The sequence below is a fragment of the Bombina bombina genome, chromosome 4 (assembly GCF_027579735.1).
Source record: "Bombina bombina isolate aBomBom1 chromosome 4, aBomBom1.pri, whole genome shotgun sequence".
NCBI classification, from domain to species: domain Eukaryota; kingdom Metazoa; phylum Chordata; class Amphibia; order Anura; family Bombinatoridae; genus Bombina; species Bombina bombina.
In genome coordinates, this window is record NC_069502.1 from 850,521,985 (window position 1) to 850,546,655 (window position 24,671).

General features: G+C 40.5%; 1 protein-coding gene across 2 annotated transcripts in view; it reads left to right on the forward strand.

Annotated features, from left to right (window-relative positions):
* The window catches only part of LOC128657282 (gastrula zinc finger protein XlCGF57.1-like), a 163,489-nt gene that overhangs the window by 38,882 nt on the left and 99,936 nt on the right, over positions 1-24,671 (forward strand). For both annotated transcript variants that reach the window (XM_053711563.1, XM_053711564.1), the window contains exon 3: positions 12,017-12,124. In XM_053711563.1, coding sequence (XP_053567538.1) covers positions 12,017-12,124 — 108 coding nt within the window. The remainder of the gene's footprint in view (positions 1-12,016; positions 12,125-24,671) is intronic.

The following is a 24,671-nucleotide window of genomic DNA, read 5'->3' on the forward strand; positions in this document are numbered from 1 at the left end:
TCCCATGATCCAAGAGGGTCAGTACATGACCACAGTGGACTTAAAGGATGCCTACCTTCACATACCGATTCACAAGGATCATTATCGGTACCTAAGATTTGCTTTCCTAGACAGGCATTACCAGTTTGTAGCTCTTCCCTTCGGATTAGCTACGGCTCCAAGAATCTTTACAAAAGTTCTGGGCTCACTTCTGGCGGTACTAAGACCGCGAGGCATAGCGGTGACTCCGTACCTAGACGACATTCTGATACAAGCGTCAAGTTTTCAAACTGCCAAGCCTCATACAGAGATAGTTCTGGCATTTCTGAGGTCGCATGGGTGGAAGGTGAACGTGGAAAAGAGTTCTCTATTACCACTTACAAGGGTTCCCTTTCTAGGGACTCTTTTATAGATTCTGTAGAGATGAAAATTTACCTGACAGAGGCCAGGTTATCAAAACTTCTAAATGCTTGCCGTGTCCTTCATTCCATTCCACACCCGTCAGTAGCTCAGTGCATGGAAGTAATCGGCTTAATGGTAGCGGCAATGGACATAGTACCATTTGCGCGCCTGCATCTCAGACCGCTGCAATTGTGCATGCTAAGTCAGTGGAACGGGGATTACTCAGATTTGTCCCCCCTACTAAATCTGGATCAAGAGACCAGAGATTCTCTTCTATGGTGGCTTTCTCGGCCACATCTGTCCAAGGGGATGACCTTTCGCAGGCCAGATTGGACGATTGTAACAACAGACGGCAGCCTTCTAGGCTGGGGCGCAGTCTGGAACTCCCTGAAGGCTCAGGGATTATGGACTCAGGAGGAGAAACTCCTCCCAATAAATATTCTGGAATTAAGAGCAATATTCAATGCTCTCCTAGCTTGGCCTCAGTTAGCAACTCTGAGGTTCATCAGATTTCAGTCGGACAACATCACGACTGTGGCTTACATCAACCATCAAGGGGGAACCAGAAGTTCCCTAGCGATGTTGGAAGTCTCAAAGATAATTCGCTGGGCAGAGTCTCACTCTTGCCACCTGTCAGCGATTTACATCCCAGGCGTGGAGAACTGGGAGGCGGATTTTCTAAGTCGCCAGACTTTTCATCCGGGGGAGTGGAAACTTCATCCGGAGGTCTTTGCTCAACTGATTCATCGTTGGGGCAAACCAGATCTGGATCTCATGGCGTCTCGCCAGAACGCCAAGCTTCCTTGTTACGGATCCAGGTCCAGGGACCCGGGAGCGGTGCTGATAGATGCTCTGACAGCCCCTTGGGTCTTCAACATGGCTTATGTGTTTCCACCATTCCCGATGCGTCCTCGTTTGATTGCCAAGATCAAACAGGAGAGAGCTTCGGTGATTCTGATAGCGCCTGCGTGGCCACGCAGGACCTGGTATGCAGACCTAGTGGACATGTCGTCCTGTCCACCGTGGTCTCTGCCTCTGAGACAGGACCTTCTAATTCAGGGTCCTTTCAACCATCCAAATCTAATTTCTCTGAGGCTGACTGCATGGAGATTGAACGCTTGATTCTATCAAAGCGTGGCTTCTCGGAGTCGGTTATTGATACCTTAATACAGGCTAGGAAGCCTGTTACCAGAAAAATTTACCATAAGATATGGCGTAAATATTTATATTGGTGCGAATCCAAGAGTTACTCATGGAGTAAGGTTAGGATTCCTAGGATATTGTCCTTTCTACAAGAGGGTTTAGAAAAGGGCTTATCTGCTAGTTCGTTAAAGGGACAGATTTCTGCTCTGTCTATTCTTCTACACAAACGTCTGGCTGAAGTTCCAGACGTTCAGGCTTTTTGTCAGGCTTTAGCTAGGATTAAGCCTGTGTTTAAGACTGTTGCTCCGCCGTGGAGCTTAAACTTAGTTCTTAACGTTCTTCAAGGCGTTCCATTTGAACCCCTTCATTCCATTGATATCAAGCTGTTATCCTGGAAGGTTCTGTTTTTGATGGCTATTTCCTCGGCTCGAAGAGTCTCTGAGTTATCTGCCTTACATTGTGATTCTCCTTATCTGATTTTTCATTCAGACAAGGTAGTTCTGCGTACTAAACCTGGGTTCTTACCTAAGGTAGTTACTAACAGGAATATCAATCAAGAGATTGTTGTTCCATCACTGTGTCCTAACCCTTCTTCAAAGAAGGAACGACTTTTGCATAATCTGGACGTAGTCCGTGCCCTGAAGTTCTATTTGCAGGCAACTAAAGATTTTCGTCAAATTTCTTCCCTGTTTGTCGTTTACTCTGGACAGAGAAGAGGTCAAAAGGCTTCGGCTACCTCTCTCTCTTTTTGGCTTCGTAGCATAATACGTTTAGCCTATGAGACTGCTGGACAGCAGCCTCGTGAAAGGATTACAGCTCATTCTACTAAAGCTGTGGCTTCCACCTGGGCCTTTAAAAATGAGGCCTCTGTTGAACAGATTTGCAAGGCTGCAACTTGGTCTTCACTTCACACTTTTTCAAAATTTTACAAATTTGACACTTTTGCTTCTTCGGAGGCTATTTTTGGGAGAAAGGTACTTCAGGCAGTGGTTCCTTCTGTTTAATGTTCCTGCCTTGTCCCTCCCTTCATCCGTGTACTTTAGCTTTGGTATTGGTATTCCATAAGTAATGGATGACCCGTGGACTGACTACACTTAACAAGAGAAAACATAATTTATGCTTACCTGATAAATTTATTTCTCTTGTAGTGTAGTCAGTCCACGGCCCGCCCTGTCTTTAAGGCAGATCTAAATTTTAATTAAACTCCAGTCACCACTGCACCCTATGGTTTCTCCTTTCTCGTCTGCTTTGGTCGAATGACTGAATATGACATGTGAGGGGAGGAGCTATATAGCAGCTCTGCTTTGGGTGATCCTCTTGCAGCTTCCTGTTAGGAAGAGATATATTCCATAAGTAATGGATGACCCGTGGACTGACTACACTACAAGAGAAATAAATTTATCAGGTAAGCATAAATTATGTTTTTTACAAACCCGGTGTTAAAAGGCAAAAAGTGAGCGTTGAGCAAAATTTTGCTCCTTACCGCACTTCAATACCAGCGCTGCTTAAAGGGACATGAAACCCAAAAATTTTCTTTCATGATTCAAATAGAGAATACAATTTTAAATAATTTTCCAATTTACTTCTATTATTTAATTTGCTTGCTTCTCTTGTTATAATTTGCTGAAAGGTTTATCTAGGCAAGTTCATGTGCAGCAGAGAACCGAGGTTCTATCTGTTGATTGGTGGCTGTATATATATATATATATATATATATATATATATATTGAATGTGTGATTGGCTCACCCATGTGTTCAGTTAGAAACTAGTAGTGCATTGCTGCTCCTTCAACTAATGATACCTAGAAAATGAAACAGATTAGACAATAGGAGTAAATTGGAAAGTTGTTTTAAATTGTATTCTCTATCTGAATCATGAAAGAAAAATTTTGGGTTTCATGTACCTTTAATTCTGCGGTGAGCTGGTAGTACGTGCTCGTGCACGATTTCCCCATAGGAATCATCAGAAAAAGTCTAACACCTGCAAAAAAGCAGCGTAAAACTCAGTAACGCAGCCCCATTGATTCCTATGGGGAAATAAAATGTATGTTTACACCTAACACCCTTACATGAACCCTGAGTCTAAACATCCCTAATCTTACACTTATTAACCCCTAATCTGCCACCCCCGACATCGCCGACACCTACATTATTCTTATTAACCCCTAATCTGCCGCTCCGGACACCGCCGCCGCTTACATTATATTTATGAACCCCTAATCTGCTGCCCCCAACATAGCCGACACCTACATTATATTTATTAACCCTTAATCTGCCGCCCCCAATGTTGCCGCCACCTACCTACACTTATTAACCCCTAATCTGCCGCCCCAACGTCACCGCCACTATAATAAACATATTAACCCCTAAACCGCCGTACTCCCGCCTTGCAAACATTTAGTTAAATATTATTAACCCCTAATCTGCCGTCCCTAACATCGCCGCCACCTACCTACATTTATTAACCCCTCATCTGCCACCCCCAATGTCGCCGCCACTATACTAAATGTATTAACCCCTAAACCTAACCCTAACACCCCCTAACTTAAATATAATTACAATAAATCTAAATAAAATTACTATAATTAGCTAAATTATTCCTATTTAAAACTAAATACTTACCTATAAAATAAACCCTAAGCTAGCTACAATATAACTAATAGTCTAGCTTAGGGTTTATTTTTATTTTACAGGCAAGTTTGTATTTATTTTAACTAGGTACAATAGTTATTAAATAGTTATTAACTATTTAATAACTACCTAGCTAAAATAAATACAAAAGTACCTGTAAAATAAAACCTAACCTAAGTTACAATAACACCTAACACTACACTACAATTAAATAAATTAACTAAATTAAATACAATTACCTAAATTAAATTAGCTAAACTACAAAAAAACAAACAAACACTAAATTACAGAAAATAATAAACAAATTACAAGATATTTAAACTAATTACACCTAATCTAATAGCCCTATCAAAATAAAAAAAAGCCCCCCCAAAATAAAATAAAAAACCTAGCCTAAACTAAACTACCAATAGCCCTTAAAAGGGCCTTTTGCAGGGCATTGCCCCAAAGTAATCAGCTCTTTTACCTGTAAAAAAAAATACAAACAACCCCCCAGCAGTAAAACCCACCACCCACACAACCAACCCCCCAAATAAAAGCCTAACTTAAAAAACCTAAGCTCCCCATTGCCCTGAAAAGGGCATTTGGATGGGCATTGCCCTTAAAAGGGCAGTTAGCTCTTTTGCGGCCCAAAGTCCTTAACCTAAAAATAAAACCCACCCAATACACCCTTAAAAATCCTAACACTAACCCACTGAAGATCGACTTACTGTTCTGAAGATCCGACATCCATCCTCAAGGAAGCGGCAGAAGTCTTCATCCAACCGGGTCGAAGTCCTCAACGAAGCCGGGAGAAGCCTTCATCCAAGTCGGGCGAAGTGGTCCTCCAGACGGGCAGAAGTCTTCATTCAGACGGCATCTGTTCCAATCAGCCAATAGAATGCGATCTCAATCCTATTGGCTGATTGGATCAGCCAATAGGATTGAACTTCAATCCTATTGGCTGATTGCATCAGCCAATAGGATTTTTTCTACCTTAATTCCGATTGGCTGATAGAATTCTATTCTATCGGAATCTAAGGGACGCCATCTTGGATGACGTCACTTAAAGATACCTTCATTTGTCTTTAGTCGTCGGATGAAGAGGATGATCCGCGTTGGATGGCTTGAAGATGGAGCCGCTCCACGTCGGATGGATGAAGATAGAAGATGCCGTCTGGATGAAGACTTCTGCCCGTCTGGAGAACCACTTCGCCCGGCTTGGATGAAGACTTCTCTCGGCTTCGTTGAGGACTTCGACCCGGTTGGATGAAGACTTCTGCCGCTTCCTTGAGGATGGATGTCGGATCATTAGAACAGTAAGTCGATCTTTAGGGGGTTAGTGTTAAGTTTTTTTAAGGGTGTATTGGGTGGGTTTTATTTTTAGGTTAGGGACTTTGGGCCGCAAAAGAACTAACTGCCCTTTTAAGGGCAATGCCCATCCAAATGCCCTTTTCAGGGTAATGGGGAGCTTAGGTTCTTTTAGATAGTATTTTATTTGGGGGGTTGGTTGTGTGGGTGGTGGGTTTTACTGTTGGGGGGGTTGTTTGTATTTTTTTTTTACAGGTAAAAGAGCTGATTACTTTGGGGCAATGCCCCGCAAAAGGCCCTTTTAAGGGCTATTGGTAGTTTAGTTTAGGCTAGGTTTTTTTTTTTTGGGGGGGGGCTTTTTTTTTATTTTGATAGGGCTATTAGATTAGGTGTAATTAGTTTAAATATCTTGTAATTTGTTTATTATTTTCTGTAATTTAGTGTTTGTTTTTTTGTACTTTAGCTAATTTAATTTAGGTAATTGTATTTAATTTAGTTTATTTAATTATAGTGTAGTGTTAGGTGTTATTGTAACTTAGGTTAGGTTTTATTTTACAGGTGCTGTTGTATTTATTTTAGCTAGGTAGTTATTAAATATTTAATAACTATTCTACCTAGTTAAAATAAATACAAACTTGCCTGTAAAATAAAAATAAACCCTAAAATAGAAACAATGTAACTATTAGTTATATTGTAGATAGCTTAGGGTTTATTTTATAGGTAAGTATTTAGTTTTAAATAGGAATTATTTAGGTAATGATAGGAATTTTTAGTTAGATTTATTTTAATTATATTTAAGTTAGGGGGTGTTAGGGTTAGACTTAGGTTTAGGGGTTAATACATTTAGTATAGTGGCAGCGACGTTGGGGGCGGCAGATTAGGGGTTAATAAGTGTAGGTAGGTTGCGGCAACATTGGGGGCAGCAGATTAGGGGGTTCATAAATATAATGTAGGTGGCAGCTCCTTTTTGATCCGTGCTTGTCAGTGGAACTTTATAATAAATAAAAAAGAATTTTAAAAAGAAAACATAAACAGGAACTGGCAGGAGTCTGTAAACACGTGTATACGTCTGACACTGTGGGGCTTGGTTAGCAGTATAAAAAACAGCACAATGTTCTTAAAAAATAAGCATAACTATACATTGTTACAACAACACTACCAGATGGGCTATATAAATGGATCATCTACAAAACATTTATGCAAAGAAAACATCTAGTGAACAATGTCCCTTAAAGCATGGTGGCCTTGAACCAAACTATAGAAACTAAACCTTTACATTTTTATTTTCAATATTTAAACAACCAATATTGGGCCAGATTAGAAGAGTGTAAAGGTATTTATCACTACTGCTTGTGCACTAACTCTGCTAGAAGTAAGATTTTTACACGTGTCAGGTAACACTCGTATTACAAGTTGACAGTAAAAAGTTTTTGCTTGCACACTAACCCAAAGTGTCAAAAAGCCGACCACGTTAACATATTTCCCCATAGACTTTATTGGAGTACAAAAAGTGGAGGAAAAAAGCTAACACCAACTCCAACCCAACATGAAAATATAATTATTTCACATTCCTATGTTCTTCACATAGAAGAATATGTTCTATTTATTCCTAAATTGATATATACACAATGTTTGTTTATATATATATATATATATATATATATATATATATATATATTCAAATACTATCCAGGCTCAGCATTGGTCCTGTAGATAAAAAACAGGCATATACAGGAATGAACAATTCAAGTGCCTTTTATTGCAGTAGATATATATATATATATATATATATATATATATATATATATATATATATATATATATATATATATATATATATATATATATATATATATATATAATCTGCATATAAGACGTTTAGAGGAAGGGATATATATATATATATATATATATATATATATATAAATCCAGTGGTACCAGCACTCACTATTTAGTTACAGCGTTGGGGTGCTCCCAAGTGTTGAATATATTAAGGGTTCCAATGAACAGAGGCACTCGCCGATAAAGTGAACAAGTGTGTTTTATTACTTTTTCGGGCGGTGATGCCCGTCATCAGACTCCTGTGAATACAAAACAGTGTAAGTTTGTTATTACCTGACCAGGGCCTAAATAGACCACAAGCTGTCCAGGACGCCTCCGGCCCCCCCGCTGCCGCACCGGAAACCCGGAAGTGACGCAAAGGCGTCTGACGTCACACGTTGGAAGCCGTAGCGCCCGGACCACTCCTGGCAGGGAATAAGAAAAATTGTTAAAGTGCATAAAATATTGGTTACTCATATTAACAGAATATGTATTTATAAGTTAGTGACTTGATCCATTGAGGTAATTATGTGATTGGAAAATGTGAGATTATTCAGTAGTGCAAATTACTGTGAGGGATAATATAGAAATTAACTAAAGGTTAAAAAGTCTATAGGGGAGCTATTAAGTGACAGGTATTCTCCTCAGATAGAGCCAATATTTCTGGTATGTGGGACTAGGAAATTATATAGATAGATAATGCTCTATATCTGGAGTAAATATGTGGATGCCCCATATGCTTTGGATTGTTACTAAGTATGGGTATCCTCATGATACTAGTGGTTATTACTTCACAGTGGTAGAAAGCAATATAATGATGGTAGTTATGCTGTCTTAGTATTACAAATTATAAATAGCTACGCCAGTCTAGATGGGTATTAAGACCCCCTGGAGTCATGGTACCCAGTTCAAAGGTCCATTTCGCTTCCAATTGTAGCAGTCTTCTGCCCCTGTCACCCCCTCTAGGGGAGGGGGGTACATGATCAATAAGGGTATATTTTAAGTCCTTGACTGTATGGCCTGCTTGCGCAAAATGTCGAGCAACTGGCTGCTCAGATGTCCCCTTTTCTATAGCCGTCCGTATTGATGACCTGTGATTGGCCATTCTAGTACGCAGGTCATCTTCTGTTTTCCCCACATAAAATATCCCACATACACAATGTAGGAGATAAACTACATGTGTAGTGGTACATGTCATCCGATGTTTATGGTGATATTTTTTCTTTTTGCAGGGGTGTGTGAAATAGGTTCATGTAATGAGTGCACTGCAGGTGGTACATCCCAGACACCTGAAACAACCTGTTTTTTTATTTTTATTCAACCATGTTCTTTGTTCATAGTTATGTGTCGGGTCTGTATGTACAAGATAGTCCTTGAGGGATTTGGCTCTTTTATACCCAATCCTAGGTGGTGCTAGGTTTTTAAATGGAAGAGTGTTATCCGTGCTCAGGATGTCCCAATTCTTATGCAAGCTGGTTGTCAAATTATGTTTATCTTGTGTATAGGTTGTTATGAAGGTCATTCTAGGTTGCGTCTTTTCTTTTGTGATATTAGCATCTTGTATTCTGAGTTCTTGTTCCGTTTTTCTGAGTTGGCTCTCTGGATATCCTCGTTGAATGAAGCGCTCCTTCATTTCTCCAAGCTGTACATCCACGTTATTTTGTTGCGTGTTGTTTCTAATGACTCTCATGAGTTGGGATTTGGGTAGAGCCTTTTTTAACGCTGGGGGGTGGCAGCTGGTGTAATACAGTAAGGAATTCCTATCGGTATCCTTTTTATATAACGTGGACTGTATGCGATTGTCCTCTTTGTACAGATGTAGGTCCAAGAAATCAATGGTTTTGTTGCTATAATTCATTTTGAACTTGATATCTGGAGATACTTGGTCCAGCTGTTTAAACCATGTAAGTAATTCTTCTTCGGTGCCTCGCCAAACTAGAATAAGATCGTCTATGTACCGCTTAAATAGCTGTATTCTAGGATCCAGACCTCTTTCTGGATCCTAGAATACAGCTATTTAAGCGGTAAATAGACTATCTTATTCTAGTTTGGCGAGGCACCGAAGAAGAATTACTTACATGGTTTAAACAGCTGGACCAAGTATCTCCAGATATCAAGTTCAAAATGAATTATAACAACAAAACCATTGATTTCTTGGACCTACATCTGTACAAAGAGGACAATCGCATACAGTCCACGTTATATAAAAAGGATACCGATAGGAATTCCTTACTGTATTACACCAGCTGCCACCCCCCAGCGTTAAAAAAGGCTCTACCCAAATCCCAACTCATGAGAGTCATTAGAAACAACACGCAACAAAATAACGTGGATGTACAGCTTGGAGAAATGAAGGAGCGCTTCATTCAACGAGGATATCCAGAGAGCCAACTCAGAAAAACGGAACAAGAACTCAGAATACAAGATGCTAATATCACAAAAGAAAAGACGCAACCTAGAATGACCTTCATAACAACCTATACACAAGATAAACATAATTTGACAACCAGCTTGCATAAGAATTGGGACATCCTGAGCACGGATAACACTCTTCCATTTAAAAACCTAGCACCACCTAGGATTGGGTATAAAAGAGCCAAATCCCTCAAGGACTATCTTGTACATACAGACCCGACACATAACTATGAACAAAGAACATGGTTGAATAAAAATAAAAAAACAGGTTGTTTCAGGTGTCTGGGATGTACCACCTGCAGTGCACTCATTACAGGAACCTATTTCACACACCCCTGCAAAAAGAAAAAATATCACCATAAACATTGGATGACATGTACCACTACACATGTAGTTTATCTCCTACATTGTGTATGTGGGATATTTTATGTGGGGAAAACAGAAGATGACCTGCGTACTAGAATGGCCAATCACAGGTCATCAATACGGACGGCTATAGAAAAGGGGACATCTGAGCAGCCAGTTGCTCAACATTTTGCGCAAGCAGGCCATACAGTCAAGGACTTAAAATATACCCTTATTGATCATGTACCCCCCTCCCCTAGAGGGGGTGACAGGGGCAGAAGACTGCTACAATTGGAAGCGAAATGGACCTTTGAACTGGGTACCATGACTCCAGGGGGTCTTAATACCCATCTAGACTGGCGTAGCTATTTATAATTTATAATTTGTAATACTAAGACAGCATAACTACCATCATTATATTGCTTTCTACCACTGTGAAGTAATAACCACTAGTATCATGAAGATACCCATACTTAGTAACAATCCAAAGCATATGGGGCATCCACATATTTACTCCAGATATAGAGCATTATCTATCTATATAATTTCCTAGTCCCACATACCAGAAATATTGGCTCTATCTGAGGAGAATACCTGTCACTTAATAGCTCCCCTATAAACTTTTTAACCTTTAGTTAATTTCTACATTATCCCTCACAGTAATTTGCACTACTGAATAATCTCACATTTTCCAATCACATAATTACCTCAATGGATCAAGTCACTAACTTATAAATACATATTCTGTTAATATGAGTAACCAATATTTTATGCACTTTTTTAACAATTTTTCTTATTCCCTGCCAGGAGTGGTCCGGGCGCTACGGCTTCCAACGTGTGACGTCAGACGCCTTTGCGTCACTTCCGGGTTTCCGGTGCGGCAGCGGGGGGGCCGGAGGCGTCCTGGACAGCTCGTGGTCTATTTAGGCCCTGGTCAGGTAATAACAAACTTACACTGTTTTGTATTCACAGGAGTCTGATGACGGGCATCACCGCCCGAAAAAGTTTATTCTGATGTGATAAGAATAAAACACACTTGTTCACTTTATCGGCGAGTGCCTCTGTTCATTGGAACCCTTAATATATATATATATATATATATATATATATATATATATATATATATATATATATATATATATATATATATATATATATATATATATATATATATATATATATATATGATCTGCACATAAGACGTTTAGAGGAAGGGATATATATATATTGTTTTTGTAGATTAAGTGGCATTGACAGAATAAAACTTCCCCACTTCACAAAGAATGATTGGCTATCAAGGTCAGTATTCAGTATAAAATCATATTGTTCTATAGTTAATTTTGCTTTTATGTTATTGAAAAACGGAAAAAAACTAGGTTTTTTTTTCCTGGATTTCCTTTAAGCAAAAGATTAAGGTTTCTTATTTCCTATTATTTTAAAATGTGCTTAATTCCCATGGTATTCTTTGTTGAAGAGATACCTAAATAGGTGTCTGGATCACTGTATGGCAGGCCATATAGTTCTCCTGAGACATGCACGCTCCTAAATTTACATCCCTGCTTTTCAAAAAAAGATACCAAGAGGACAAAGACAATTTGATAACGGAAATAAATTAGAGAGTTGTTTAAAATTGCATACTCTGAATCATGAAAGAAAAATGTTGCGTTTTATGTCTCTTTAAGGTGGGATTGATTTGTTTTTCTTCTTATCCGTGCCACTATACTTTTTTTTTGTGTTTGATTTATTTTATTATTAAATTTCTTTTGTGCCAATTTCTTTCCAAATTTAAAAGTGAATAAATAACACTCATTGCTTTAAGTGAATGTAATTCAAAAAAGTAGAATTAGAATTGTGATGTTGTTATTATGCTTAGGATATTATTGTTTGCACTAATTGTGTTAAAAAAGAAAAACATGTACAAACTTCTGTTATATAAGTTTATGTTACACTCGGCACTGTGCTCTCGGGTAACTTCCTGCTGTAATTACAGGGCGTCTAGAGGAAAACCTGGGCACTGGGCTATTAAATGTGAAGGAAGAGGATGAGACAGATGACATGAATAGTCATCAGACTGAAATACATTGCTCCCTCCCTGTCGGTGAGTAGTAGTAATACGTGAGAGTCTGCCGGGGCTGTGCACACAGTAACTTACTGCTCTCCCTCCCTGCCGGTGAGTAGTAATACGTGAGAGTCTGCCGGGGCTGTGCACACAGTTACTTACTGCTCTCCCTCCCTGCCGGTGAGTAGTAATACGTGAGAGTCTGCCGGGGCTGTGCACACAGTTACTTACTGCTCTCCCTCCCTGCCGGTGAGTAGTAATACGTAAGAGTCTGCCGGGGCTGTGCACACAGTTACTTACTGCTCTCCCTCCCTGCCGGTGAGTAGTAATACGTGAGAGTCTGCCGGGGCTGTGCACACAGTTACTTACTGCTCTCCCTCCCTGACGGTGAGTAGTAATACGTGAGAGTCTGCCGGGGCTGTACACACAGTTACTTACTGAGCTCCCTTGTAGTTTACTGTCTGCTTTATAAGAGCAGATAACATGAATTTAACCCTTGTTTATTTCATGTTGTAGCTTTATACTGGAATATAACAGAATAATTAGAAAAGAGGAAAAAGGTGCAGAATGAGTGTATTTGGTGCTATTGTCGGTCTTGGAAATATACAAACTGTTTAATGGTAAATTTATAAAAAAAACTAGATCATGTTATATAAAATCTGAATCTGCTTTATTTGTACAGATGAAGATAACGCTGAAATAGTTAAAGTTGAGATAACAGAAGATAAAGGTAGCTTGAGTGTTGTGTGTGAGCTGTGTGGGTTACTGGTGTTGTGTGTGAGGTACATTGGTTACAGGTGAGTTTGCACATATATTTTGTGTAAGAGATATGTGGGTTACAGGTGAGTGTGCATATATATTCTGTGTGAGGTACATGGGTTACAGGTGAGTGTGCACATATTATTATTATTATTATTATACTTTATTTATGAAGCTCCAACATATTCTGCAGCGCTGTCCATGGGTATAATTAATTTAAATAAAACAATAATATAAAACTTGTAAGAGACAGGACAAAATTCACAAACACATACAGGAGGAATTGAGGGCCCTATTCCGTGGGAATTTACAATCTAGAAGGGAAGGAGGTTGAGAAACAGGAGGTGAGGACTGCAAGATTGAGAAAGATGTTAATGCAGAGTTAGATGAGGGAAGTGAAATTAATTTATTATTGAGTTAGGTGGTAGGCTTCTCTGAATAAAAAAGTCTTCAGGGAGCATTTAAAGGAAGAAAGATTAGGCAAAGTCTTACAGCACGAGTGAGAGAGTTCCAGAGGGTAGGGGCTGCACGACAGAAGTCCTGCAGTCTAGCATGAGAAGAGGTGAAAGTTGAAGATGCAAGGAGCATTGTTGGATCTTAGTGGGCGGGCTGGATTATACTTGTTTATTAGAGAGGAGAGGTAGTGGGGAGCGTTGATAATGAGAGCTTTGTATGCAAGGGTGAGAATTTTGAATTTAATTCTGCTGTGAATGGGGAGCCAAGGAAGGGACTCGTAGAGAGGTGCAGCAGAAACAGAGCAACAGGGATGGTGGATTAGCCTGGCAGAGGCATTTCGGATCTATTGAAGGGGGAAGAGGTGGGAAAGAGGAAGGCCTATAAGTAGGTTATTGCAGTAGTCAAGTCAGGAAATAACAAGGGAGTGGATTATTTGCTTTGTGGTGTTAGCGCTCAGAAAAGGGCAAATCTTGGAAATATTGCGTAGGTGGTTGCGGCAGGATCTTGAAAGCAATTGGATGTGGGGGACGAAGGAGTCAAGTGTAACTCAGAGGCAGTGGACTTGGGGCGATGGGGAAATGGTGATGCCGTCAACACGGATAGAGAAGTCAGAAGTTGGCATAGAGCTTGTGGGGGGATTAGAAGGAGCTCAGTCTTGGACATGTTAATATTTAAGTGGTGAGAGGCCATCCAGGAAGAGATACCAGATAAGCAGTCACTGACATAAGAAAGAAAAGAGGGAGAGAGATCAGGGGTGGAAAGTTTGAGCTGGGTATCATTAGCATAGAGGTGATATTTGAAGCCATAACTGTTGATAAGTTTACCCAGTGAAGAAGTATAAATGGAGAAGAGTAGAGGACCTAGAACAGATCCTTGAGGTACCCCAACAGACAGAGGCATTGGAGAGGAGGAGTCGCCGGCAAATGACACAGAAAGACCTGTAAAAAAGAGCAGTGTCACAGAGGCCAAAACAGCTAAGGGTCTGTAGGAGGAGAGGGTGGTCAACTGTGTCGAAGGCAGTTGAGAGGTCAAGTAATATGAGTATAGAGTAGTGGCCAATACTTTTAGCAGAGAGAAGATCGTTAGTAACCTTGATAAGGGCAGTCTCAGTTGAGTGTTCCAGATTGCAGGGGTCCAGCAATGAGTTAGTGGATAGGAAGTCGGTTAGGCGATTGTAAACTAGTTTTTGAAGGAGTTTTGATGTTAGTGGAAGCAGTGATATGGGGCGGTAGCTTTCAAGAGAATTAGGGTTGAGGGAGGGTTTTTTGAGTATGGGAATGACGTTTGCATGTTTGAAAGAAGATGGGAAAGAACCGGTAGAGAGGGATAGGTTGAAGATGTGAGTAAGAGCAGGAATGAGGGTGAAAGACAGGGAGGGTATTAGATGGGAAGGGATAGGGTCGAGCGGGAAGGTAGTGAGGCGTGAGGAAGATAGTAAGGAAAAACTTCATTCTCAGTGGCTGGATGGAAGATGCAGAGGGTGGCAGAGGGAGTAACTGGGCCTGTTGTTGGAATATTGCAGGTTGGTGATGGGATGTTGATAGTACGTGTTTTGTTTAAAAAGTAGTCTGCCAGGTCTTGAGCACTAAAGACAGATGGGGTGGTGGAGCAGGTGGGTAGAGGAGAGAGTTAAAGGTGTAGAAGAGTCGTTTAGGGTTTGAGGAAAGAGTAGATATAAGAGAAGAGAAGTCAGTTTGCTTGGCTAAGTGAAGGGCAGAAGTGTATGGACGAAGAATAAACTTATAGTGTATGAAATCAGGTTCAGAGTGAGTTTTCCTCCAGACACGCTCAGCAGTACGGGAGCATTTTTGCAAATAGCGTGTTTGCTGAGAGTGCCAGGGCTGTAACTGATGGCGCAATGTTTTGCGCAGTCGGGGAGGGGCAAGTGTGTCTAGTGCAGAGGAGAGAGTTTTGTTATAGTGGGCTGTAGCAAGATCAGGGCAGGTTATAGTGGAAGTGTGAGGGAGGAGATCTTGAATGATTTTTGAAAATTGGAGTGGATACACAGCTTGTAGATATCTACAGGTGCGTGGGCGGGATAGAGAAGTGGGTTTAGCTGTTGGATTAATATTATAGGTGACAAGGTGATGGTCTGAAATGGGAAAAGGGCGACAGGTGAGGTCAGATATAAAGCAGAGGTAGGAAAATACCAGGTCGATGGAGTATCCATCACGGTTAGAAGGGAATAGGGTGGTTTGTGAGAGAGCGAAGGAGGATGTGAGTGAAAGAAGTTTAGAGGCAGCAGTGGCAGATAGGTTGTCAATAAGAATGTTGAAGTCCCCAAGAATTAGGGATGGTTTATTTGTAGAGAGAAAGTGAGGAAGCCAGGCGGCAAAGTTGTCAAGGAATTTGGAGGTTGGTCCAGGAGGGCGATAGATGACTGCCACTCTAAAGGGAGAGGGGGAGAACAGGCGACTACTGTGGACTTCAAAGGAGGAGAAGGAGAGAGATGGGATTGGAGGTAGGTACTGATAAGTGGAGGAGGGGGAGAGCATGATCCCAACACCGCCGCAATGTTTCTTACCTGGCCTAGGGGTATGGCTAAAGTGAAGACCATCATGTCTGAGAGCAGCAGTGGAAACAGTGTCAGAAGAAGATAGCCAGGTTTCGGTAATTGCTAAAAGGGTAAAAGCATTTTATATTAACAGGTCATGAATTGTTGTAAGTTTGTTGCAGACAGAACAAGAGTACCATAGTGCACAAGTGAAAAGAGTGTGTGCGTATGGGATGCATTGTATGGAAATTAGGTTGTGTGTGTTGCTTTTGTTAAAGTTTCTATAAGGAGTGCGTGTTTGGGTAATGGAGGGAATGTGGGTGGGCCCAGGATTTGTTGATATGTCGCCTGATGCTAATAGCAGCAAGATGGAAAGTAAGAGTAGGTGAGAATTAAATTTATAGCAGTGGGGGTATTTCTGTGAGGCGGTGCAGTTTAGTGACATATATTTCTTTCTTAATATGAGGAGAGTCCACATCTTCATTCCTTACTTGTGGGAAATACTGAACTTGCCCACCAGGAGGAGGCAGACACCCCAGCCAAAGGCTTAAATACAGCAACGAAACAATCCCAGCACTCAAAGGTATGGACACACCAAACTCCAAATGTGTGAAAGCAAAAAAGTATTCTTTATTCCATTCCAAAGGCTTAAATACTCCTCCCACTTTCCTCACACCTCAGTCATTCTTTGCCTTTCGTCACAGGAGGATGGCAGAGAAGTGTCAGAGATTTTGGAGTAGTTCCATAGGAAGGGTATCTACCCTTCGATATGGGACTGGAGTTTTAAGCAGTCTTGTTAGCCTCTCAGTGAGAGCATTGGCGAAAGTTAGAGTCTGGAGATGCAAGGAGAGTCATTTTTCTTCACTCAAGTCCCTGTCAGGAGCGATGCTACAGACTGTTACACTTGAGAGGCTGTGTTTCTGTTCCACGGCATAGATTCCGGTAAGATCGTTTCATTTTTTTACACATGATAACGCTAGAAGACAAGGTCACAGTGTGGCTCCTTTTTATCTGTATGTAATCAAGGGTTAATATCTCCTATATATTTTGTTTGATTTATGCTGTGACATGTGTGAAATGTTTTGGGCTCATAGACTGATGTAGAACGTACAGGTTTTACTTTCACTTTTAGAGCTGCGCAGCTTAAAAAGCTTGGTGCTCTTTTTCCCTTAGTGAGCAATGCAGGACCGCCCCTGCTATGTGACTGGGTGTGGTCACACTTTTTTCCTCTTTCCCTCTTTCCTGACTGAGCTGCTTAACAGAGAAGAGCAGTTTTTCTTTTTTGCCTGGGTCATAGGAGGTGGTGAGTGCCAGAGCCATTGGAGGAGCCATTTTTTCTTATTAATAGATAAAGATGCTATAGTTTGCTTTTTTTATACGCAAGCTATGGGAGATTCTGATGCGTTAGAGGGTACTCCCTCTTTACCTAAGACTAATACCTGTTTATATTGTGAGGAGGCTGTGGTATACCCACCAGCTCAATTATGTTCCACATGCCTTGATAAAGTGATCATGTCAAAGAAGGTTAACATGTTTAATACCACTGAGCCATCCACCTCTGAGGAGTCTCCATCCCGTGAGGTGCGCACCCTACAGTCATTTCCTATTACACATGCAGCTTCCATTAGCACTCCTAATCCTCCATCGGGAGGGGGCCTTTTATCTCCCGACTTTACTGCTCAGTTACAAACGGCAGTGTCTGCGGCCTTTAGTGCGTTGCCTCACCCTGCTAAGCGCAAGCGAAAGGTCAAATATTGCTATCCTTCCCAGGGGGCATCAGATAGTTTATTGGATTTGACCTCTACACGGTTATCCGATGATGAAGTTCACTCTGACACTTCAGAGTATGAACTTTCTGGGTCGGAATCTACTACTTCTAAACCTCCGGCTGCGGAGGAGCCAGACTTTGGATTGAGCATTTACACTTCCTGTAAAAGGAGGTTTTGTCTACATTAGAGGTTCCAGAGGCCAAGCTTCCGGATGAACCTCTGATTCCTAAATTAGATAGAGTTTACGAGGACAGGGTTGTTCCTTTGACTTTCACAGTTCCTGTAAAGATGGCGAATATAATTAAGAATGAATGGAAAAGGATTGGATCTTCCTTCTCCCCTTCCTCTTTGTTTAAGAAATTGTTCCCGGTTCCGGACTCTCAACTGGAATTGTGGGGTTCCGTCCCTAAGGTAGATGGGGCTATCTCCACGCCTGCCAAACACACTACTATCTAACTTAAAGGATTACTTTCTGTTATAATTTTTAAGCCAAACAACTAACATATTAAAGTTAATAAACACACTACTATCCAACTTAAAGGATTACTTTCTGTTATAATTTTTAAGCCAAACAACTAACATATTAAAGTTATTAAACATTAATTAAAACCTACTGACCTATATTTTCTCCAAAACAAAGTTTCATAACGTTCTAAAAGTTTTATATCTTTTATTCGCCGATGATGTCACGTTATCCTGCCCACTATTTTCGGCACTGCGTGTTCAAAATACTTAAACCAATGAAATTGTGTTTATTTGCATCTCATTATCTACCTATACATTCCCAATACGTATGCGTTTAAATGCGGCTCTAATGCGCATGCGCATTACGACCTATTGAAGACGAAGTTGCACAAACTTTTTAAAGCGCCATTTTGAAACCTAGGTATTGTAAACGGATTGGTACAGAGCAAAGGATACCCACGTTGGGTACCCAGTGGGTTTGGAAAACAATTAAATTTGCAGACAAGATTTCTGAATATGGTAGAGAGTATGTTAATTAAAATACTATTTATAAAAAGCATATTTGGGGTAGTTAGTTTAGTAACAGGCATAGAAAATATTTACTTACCAGTGGCCCTTTAAGGATAGTTCGTCGTTCAAAGAGCCTAAGGATAAAAAGATGGAAACTCTAGAAAGATTTTTCAACATACGGGATATTTGTTCCAACCAGCGGCGGCTGTTGCCAGCGGGAGCGGCTACCTATTGGTGCGACTTCCTTATCGGAATGATTGAGGTGGAGGGTCCCATCGAAGTTATCCAAGAGAGAATTAAGACCTTGGGGTTGCTAATTCTTTTATCTGTGATGCGAATATTACGCGCCTATATGCTAAGGTGGCAGGTTTCTCTATTCAGGCCTTTCAGGGCTCTCGGCTGAAGTCTTTGTCTGCGGATATGACTTCTAAGTCCCAACTTCTTTCTCTCCCCTTTTAAGGGAAATATTTATTTGGTCCAGGCCTGGACTCCTCTATATCCATGGTAAACAGGGGGCAAGGGAGCCTTCCTACCGCAGGATAAACAGAACAAGTCTAAGGGACAGGTTTTAATTTCTGACAGATCCCAGCGTCAGCAGTCCTCCGCTTAGCCTGAGCAAAACCAAAAATGCTTGGAAGCCGGCTCGGTCCTGGAATAAGTCCAAGCAGAGCAAGAAGCCCGCCGAGACTAAATCGGAATGAAGGGGGCGGCCCCCGATCCGGTTCTGGATTGTATAGGGGGCAGACTGTTGCTCTTTTGAGACGCTTGGTTTGGGGACGTACAGTATACATTGGGTCCTGGAGGTCATAGCTCAGGGATACAAGATAGGTTTCAAGTCTCATCTACCCAGGTGCAGATTCCTTCTCTCAAAAGCTGTTGACCAGACCAGAAAAGAGGGAAGCCTTTCTGTGGTGCAAAAGGGGACCTGTCCTAAACTAGGAGTCATTGTCCCCCGTACCTATCCGCAGAAAGAGGTTTGGTGGTACTATTCCAAACTCTTTGTGGTCCCAAAGAAGGAGGAAACCTTCCAACCCGATTCTGGACCTAAAGTGCTTAAACAAATTTCTAAATGTTTCATCGTTCAAGATTGGAGACGATAAGGTCCATCCTTCCCCTTGGTGCAAGAGGGGCAGTTCATGACCACTATAGACTTGAAGGATGCTTACCTTCATGTTCCAAATCCACAGGGAACATTACAAGTTCCTAAGGTTTGCGTTCCTGGACAGCACTTCCAGTTTCATTGCACCTTCCGTTTGGTCTAGCTACTGCTCTGAGAATTTTTAAGAAGTTCTAGGGACTCTACTAGCAGTTGCCAGAACCAGAGGCATAGCAGTAGCTCCATACTTGGACAATATTCTGGTTCAGCACCATCTTTTCGTCTGGCAGAAGACCATTCAGAGTCTCTTCTTTTTATTCTTCGATCTTATGATGGAAGTACCAGGGTGGAATTCCTGGGTACTATAATAGACTCAATATCCATGAACATATTCCTTACAGATCAGAGACGCTGCAAAGGCTAGCTTCGGCATATCTTGCCCTCAAGACCTCCTTGAGGCCCTCTGAGGCTCAGTGTATGGAGGTGATTGGTTTCATGGGTGTCCAGCATAGACATCATTCCCTTTTCCAGGTTCCATCTAAGGCTGTTGGCAACTATGCATGCTGAGGCAGTGGAACGCCGATCACTCAGATCTATCTCAACAGATTTCTCTGGACAACCAGTCAAGAAAATCTCTCTCCTGGTGGCTCTGTCCAGATCATATGTCCGGAGGGACATCCCTCTTAAGACCATCCTTAGAGATTGTGACTACGGATGCAAGTCTATCAGGATGGGTAGCTGTTTGGGGTGCCAGGAAGGTACAGGCCTGTGGAATGAGGAGGAACGCTTCCTCCAATCAACATTATTAGAACTTTGGGCAATCTACAATGCTCTGAAGGCTTTGGTCCCTTCTAGGTTCATCCCAGTATATCCGATTTCAATCACACAATGTAACCTTGGTGGCTTACATCAACCATCATGGGGAACGAGAAGCTCCCTAGCAATAAGGGAAGTATCTTGGATTCTGGAGTGGGCGGATGCCCATGACTGTTCGCTGTCAGCGATCCACATTCCGGGTGTGGACAACTGGGGAAGGGGTTTTTCTCAGCAGACAATCCTTTCATCCAAGGGAATGGTCTCTCCATCTCAAATTGTTTGTGGAAATTTGCAAACGATGGGGGACGCTGGAGATAGATCTTATAGCGTCCCGTCTCAATACCAAGCTACCCAGATATGGGTCGAGGTCCAGGGATCTCAGGCGGATCTAATAGATGCATTAGCAGTGCCCTTGGAGGTTTCAGTCTCAATTACATTTTTCCCGTTGTTGCCTCTTCCGTCCTCATTTAGTGGCTCGCATCAAGCAGAAGCAGGCATCAGTAATACTGATTGCTCCATCGTGGCCACGAAGGATGTGGTTTCGCAGATCTGTTGGGTATATCATCATCTCCTTCATGGAAGTTATCTTGTTGCAGGGATCTGCTGGAACAAGGTCCTTTTGTTCAACAAAATCTAGATTCTCTGAGGCTGACTGTGTGGAGATTGAACGCTTAGTCCCTAGCCAAAAGAGTTTTTCTAAAAGAGCGATATTATACTCTCATTCAAGCTCATAAACCTGTTCTCGTCGCATCTATCATAAGGTGTGGAGAGCTTACTTATTCTGGTGTGAAGAGCGGTGGTTTGTCCTGGCATAAAGTTAAGGCGGCCAGATTCTTTCTTTTCTCCAGGATGGTTTGGGGAAGGGCTTTCTGTCAGTTCCCTGAGGGTCAGATTTCGGCCCTGTCTGTTTTTTGTTTGTTTTTTAAAGTAATTTTTTATTAATTTTCCAAATCCTGTATTGTACACAATCAAAAAAAACAGGCAAATTTAGAGGACAATCCCCTCTATAAAAAAAGAAAAATTCAGTACATTAATACCAAGATAAAATTGGTACAACGTTATATCTATAAGTTAATCATTTCCAGCAAATGTATAGTTCCCTATTATGGCAATTAGTTGGCTTATTTTGAAAAGATACACTTTATCAGAAAAAAGGGCAAATTCAGCCAAGTAGCCACTATTCATGTATAATAAATTTTTAAAGATAGTGTAGAGGGGAAGAGAGAGGAGGAGAGAGGGGGAGAAAAGAAAGGGGGGAAGGGGTTCCCCTTAGTAGATATGGTTTACCAAATTCCCAATAGGACTATCTCTGAGTGCCTGAAAGGGTATATTAAATGATCAATTTCTCCAGGGGAAAAGATTCTAATAAATGCAGACCATTTTTAAAAAAGAGGGCTATTTCACGTTCAGAGGCTAAGTTGGTATCTATTTGCTCAATAATACATTGTTTTTTCAGATAATTTTTAATTTCTGTAATACTAGGAACAGAATTATCACCCCATTTACTAAGAATTAAACTTCTCGCTGCTAAAATTGTCATATTCGTGATTTTATTATGTTCAGAAGGTAAAGTACCCCTCTCTAAGAAAAATAACCTCTGCCAGGGAAGAGAGGACAATATTTATTTTCAGAATATTAATAAGCCAATATTCTATTCATAGCCATAGTCAAGAGGGACATGACCACAACATATGAATTAAATCTGCCTCAGAATATCCACATTTTGGGCATTTATTAACTTTAGGATTATGCCAGTTGAAACCCTTCTGCGGAGTGTAATAAAATCTATATAGCAATTTAATATGGAATTCCCTCCAGCTTGAAGATAAAGTAGTTTGCCCTACTAGGGCTATAGAGCGTTTCACTTGGTCTAATCCTATATTGATTTCGGGTCACCAGACTGGCTGTCTATCAGGTCATACCAGACTGAGATAGAAGATAGGTAATTTCTAACAAAAATAGGCCAGCTGTCCAATGTCCCCCATGTTTTTAGACCACCAAATGTCTTGGTAAGTTCAGAGAGATAGTGTCTGACTGAAGGTAGGCAAAGAAATCCTTAATAGTTAGGTTGAATTCCTGTTTTAAACTATTAAAAGTCTTGATAGATTTGAGTATCATGAGCTATAAACTGAGTAAGAAAAGAAAGGCCCTGCTTCATGCCAGTTTTGAAAAACTCGGAGCTGAGTACCTCCCTGAAACTCTGGATTGCCCCGTAATACCTGAAATTTGGGAATACAGAGTTAATATCAAGTTTTGACCCAAACTTTTCCAGACCTGGATTACTATATATACAGAGCTAAATAATTTCACTTGTTTCGGGATTATACTAACTGGGCAGTGAATGGAGGGCTACTGGATGATATGGATATAGCATATTTATCTTGAGATTATTGTTTGTAAAATAATCTTTATTCAGGATCCAATCTATCACGATATGTGATAGAAAGACCAAACTATACTTGCTAAGATCTGGGAGAGCTAAACCTCTGAATTCCCTAGGTAAGTAGAGTTTATAAATTAGAAATTCGTGGTCTTTTACATCTCCGAATAAAGTAGAGGCAGTGTTCAGACTCCTCCAGTCTCTACTATTTAAAATGACTGGGGCGTTCTGCAATGCATATAGAATTTTTGGCAGCAAGACCATTTTAACAGGGCTATACGTCCTGATAAAGTTAACAGGAGGTTTTGCCAACTTTTCATTTATTCTTTTATTTTAATGAGGATCGGAGAAATATTAAGTCTGTACCATTCATGAGGATTTAAGGAAATATTAATTCCAAGATATTTAAATGAAGAGACGACAATTTTAAATGGTGTTTCAGTTAAAGAAAGCTTATAGCAAGCATAGAGGTGTTAATCTTATAGCCAGAAAAAGATCCAAAAGTATTAATAAGTGAAAGTAGTTTTGGAATATTAGTTTCTAGTATTTGAAATGTACACAAGTACATCATCAGCGTAAAAGTCTATTTTTTGTTCTGTGGATCCAATCTTAATTCCATCTATTTGCTGTCTTATCTTAAGAGCTAGTGGTTCGATAGCAAGATCGAATAAGAGGGGAGAGAGCGGGGCAGCCCTGTCGAGTGCCTCTTTGAAGATTACTTAATGTAGGCTCTAAGAAGTTAACACTTAATCTTGTTGAGGATTTTTCGTACAAGTTTTTAACAAAGAACAAAAAGTTATCTTTAAAAACCAAAGCGAGAGAGCGTGTCTAAAAGATGATGATAATGCATTTTTAGCGTCAATTGAGATAATTGCAGAGTCTGCATGGTCTTGGCCAGTCTCTTCTCGAAGATTGTGAAAATAATCAAGAACCAGAAAAACACCTCTGATCTTAGCTGCTGAATTACATTTAGATAAAAATCCTGCTTGGTCTTTATCCTGCTTCTTAGCTAAGATGGATGTAAGTAGCTTATAGTCAGAGTTAAGCAGCGCAATAGGGGATATGATTCCTTTTTCAAAGTGTCTTTTCCTTGTTTCAGAATTAAAGTTGTAGAGGATGCAGCGAAGGTCAGAAGGATTGAGTTATTTTCTAAATAAAAATAATTAAAAAGATTTTTTAGGTGCGGGATGATAACAGGAGCCAGGATCTTTATAAAACTCATTTGGCAGATCATCCAGTCCAGGAGCCTTATCTAAACGCAGATCTTTAATAGAATGTATCTCTTGTTCGGTAATAGGAGAGTTAATTCTAGCTACTGAATCACGGCTCAAGGATTGATGATTGAGATTGTTCCAGAATTGTTCCAAGGCAGTAACGTCAGAGTCTCTAAAGGAATATATGTCTTTATAATAATACCTTACGGGGTTTTAAGTAAGGTATCGTGGTCTTGGATTAATTCAATAGTGGAATTTCCTCGGGTATTTTTCACTAATTTGGCTAACAACTATAGCGGTACAATTTAGCTTTTGTTCTGGGCTGCTGATTGCATTAAATAGTGTCTCTCTCTTCCTTAGCTGAGGTGTATCTTCCCCAATTCTCAGAAGTGGGGCTGGCTTAGATATCTATTATAAGCATTAGTAAGTGCTCTTAATACTCTTCCTTTTCTCTAAGAGCGTCATTCCTCTTGAATTCTGCCATATAAGCTATAATATCCCCCCTTACCACCCGCCTTTTGCGGCTTCCCAAAACAAAGATGGTTTCTCTACTGAACCTATATTCAAAGAGATAAATTCGGTCATCTTATATTTAACCATTTTTTAAACTTCAAGTTATTAATTAGA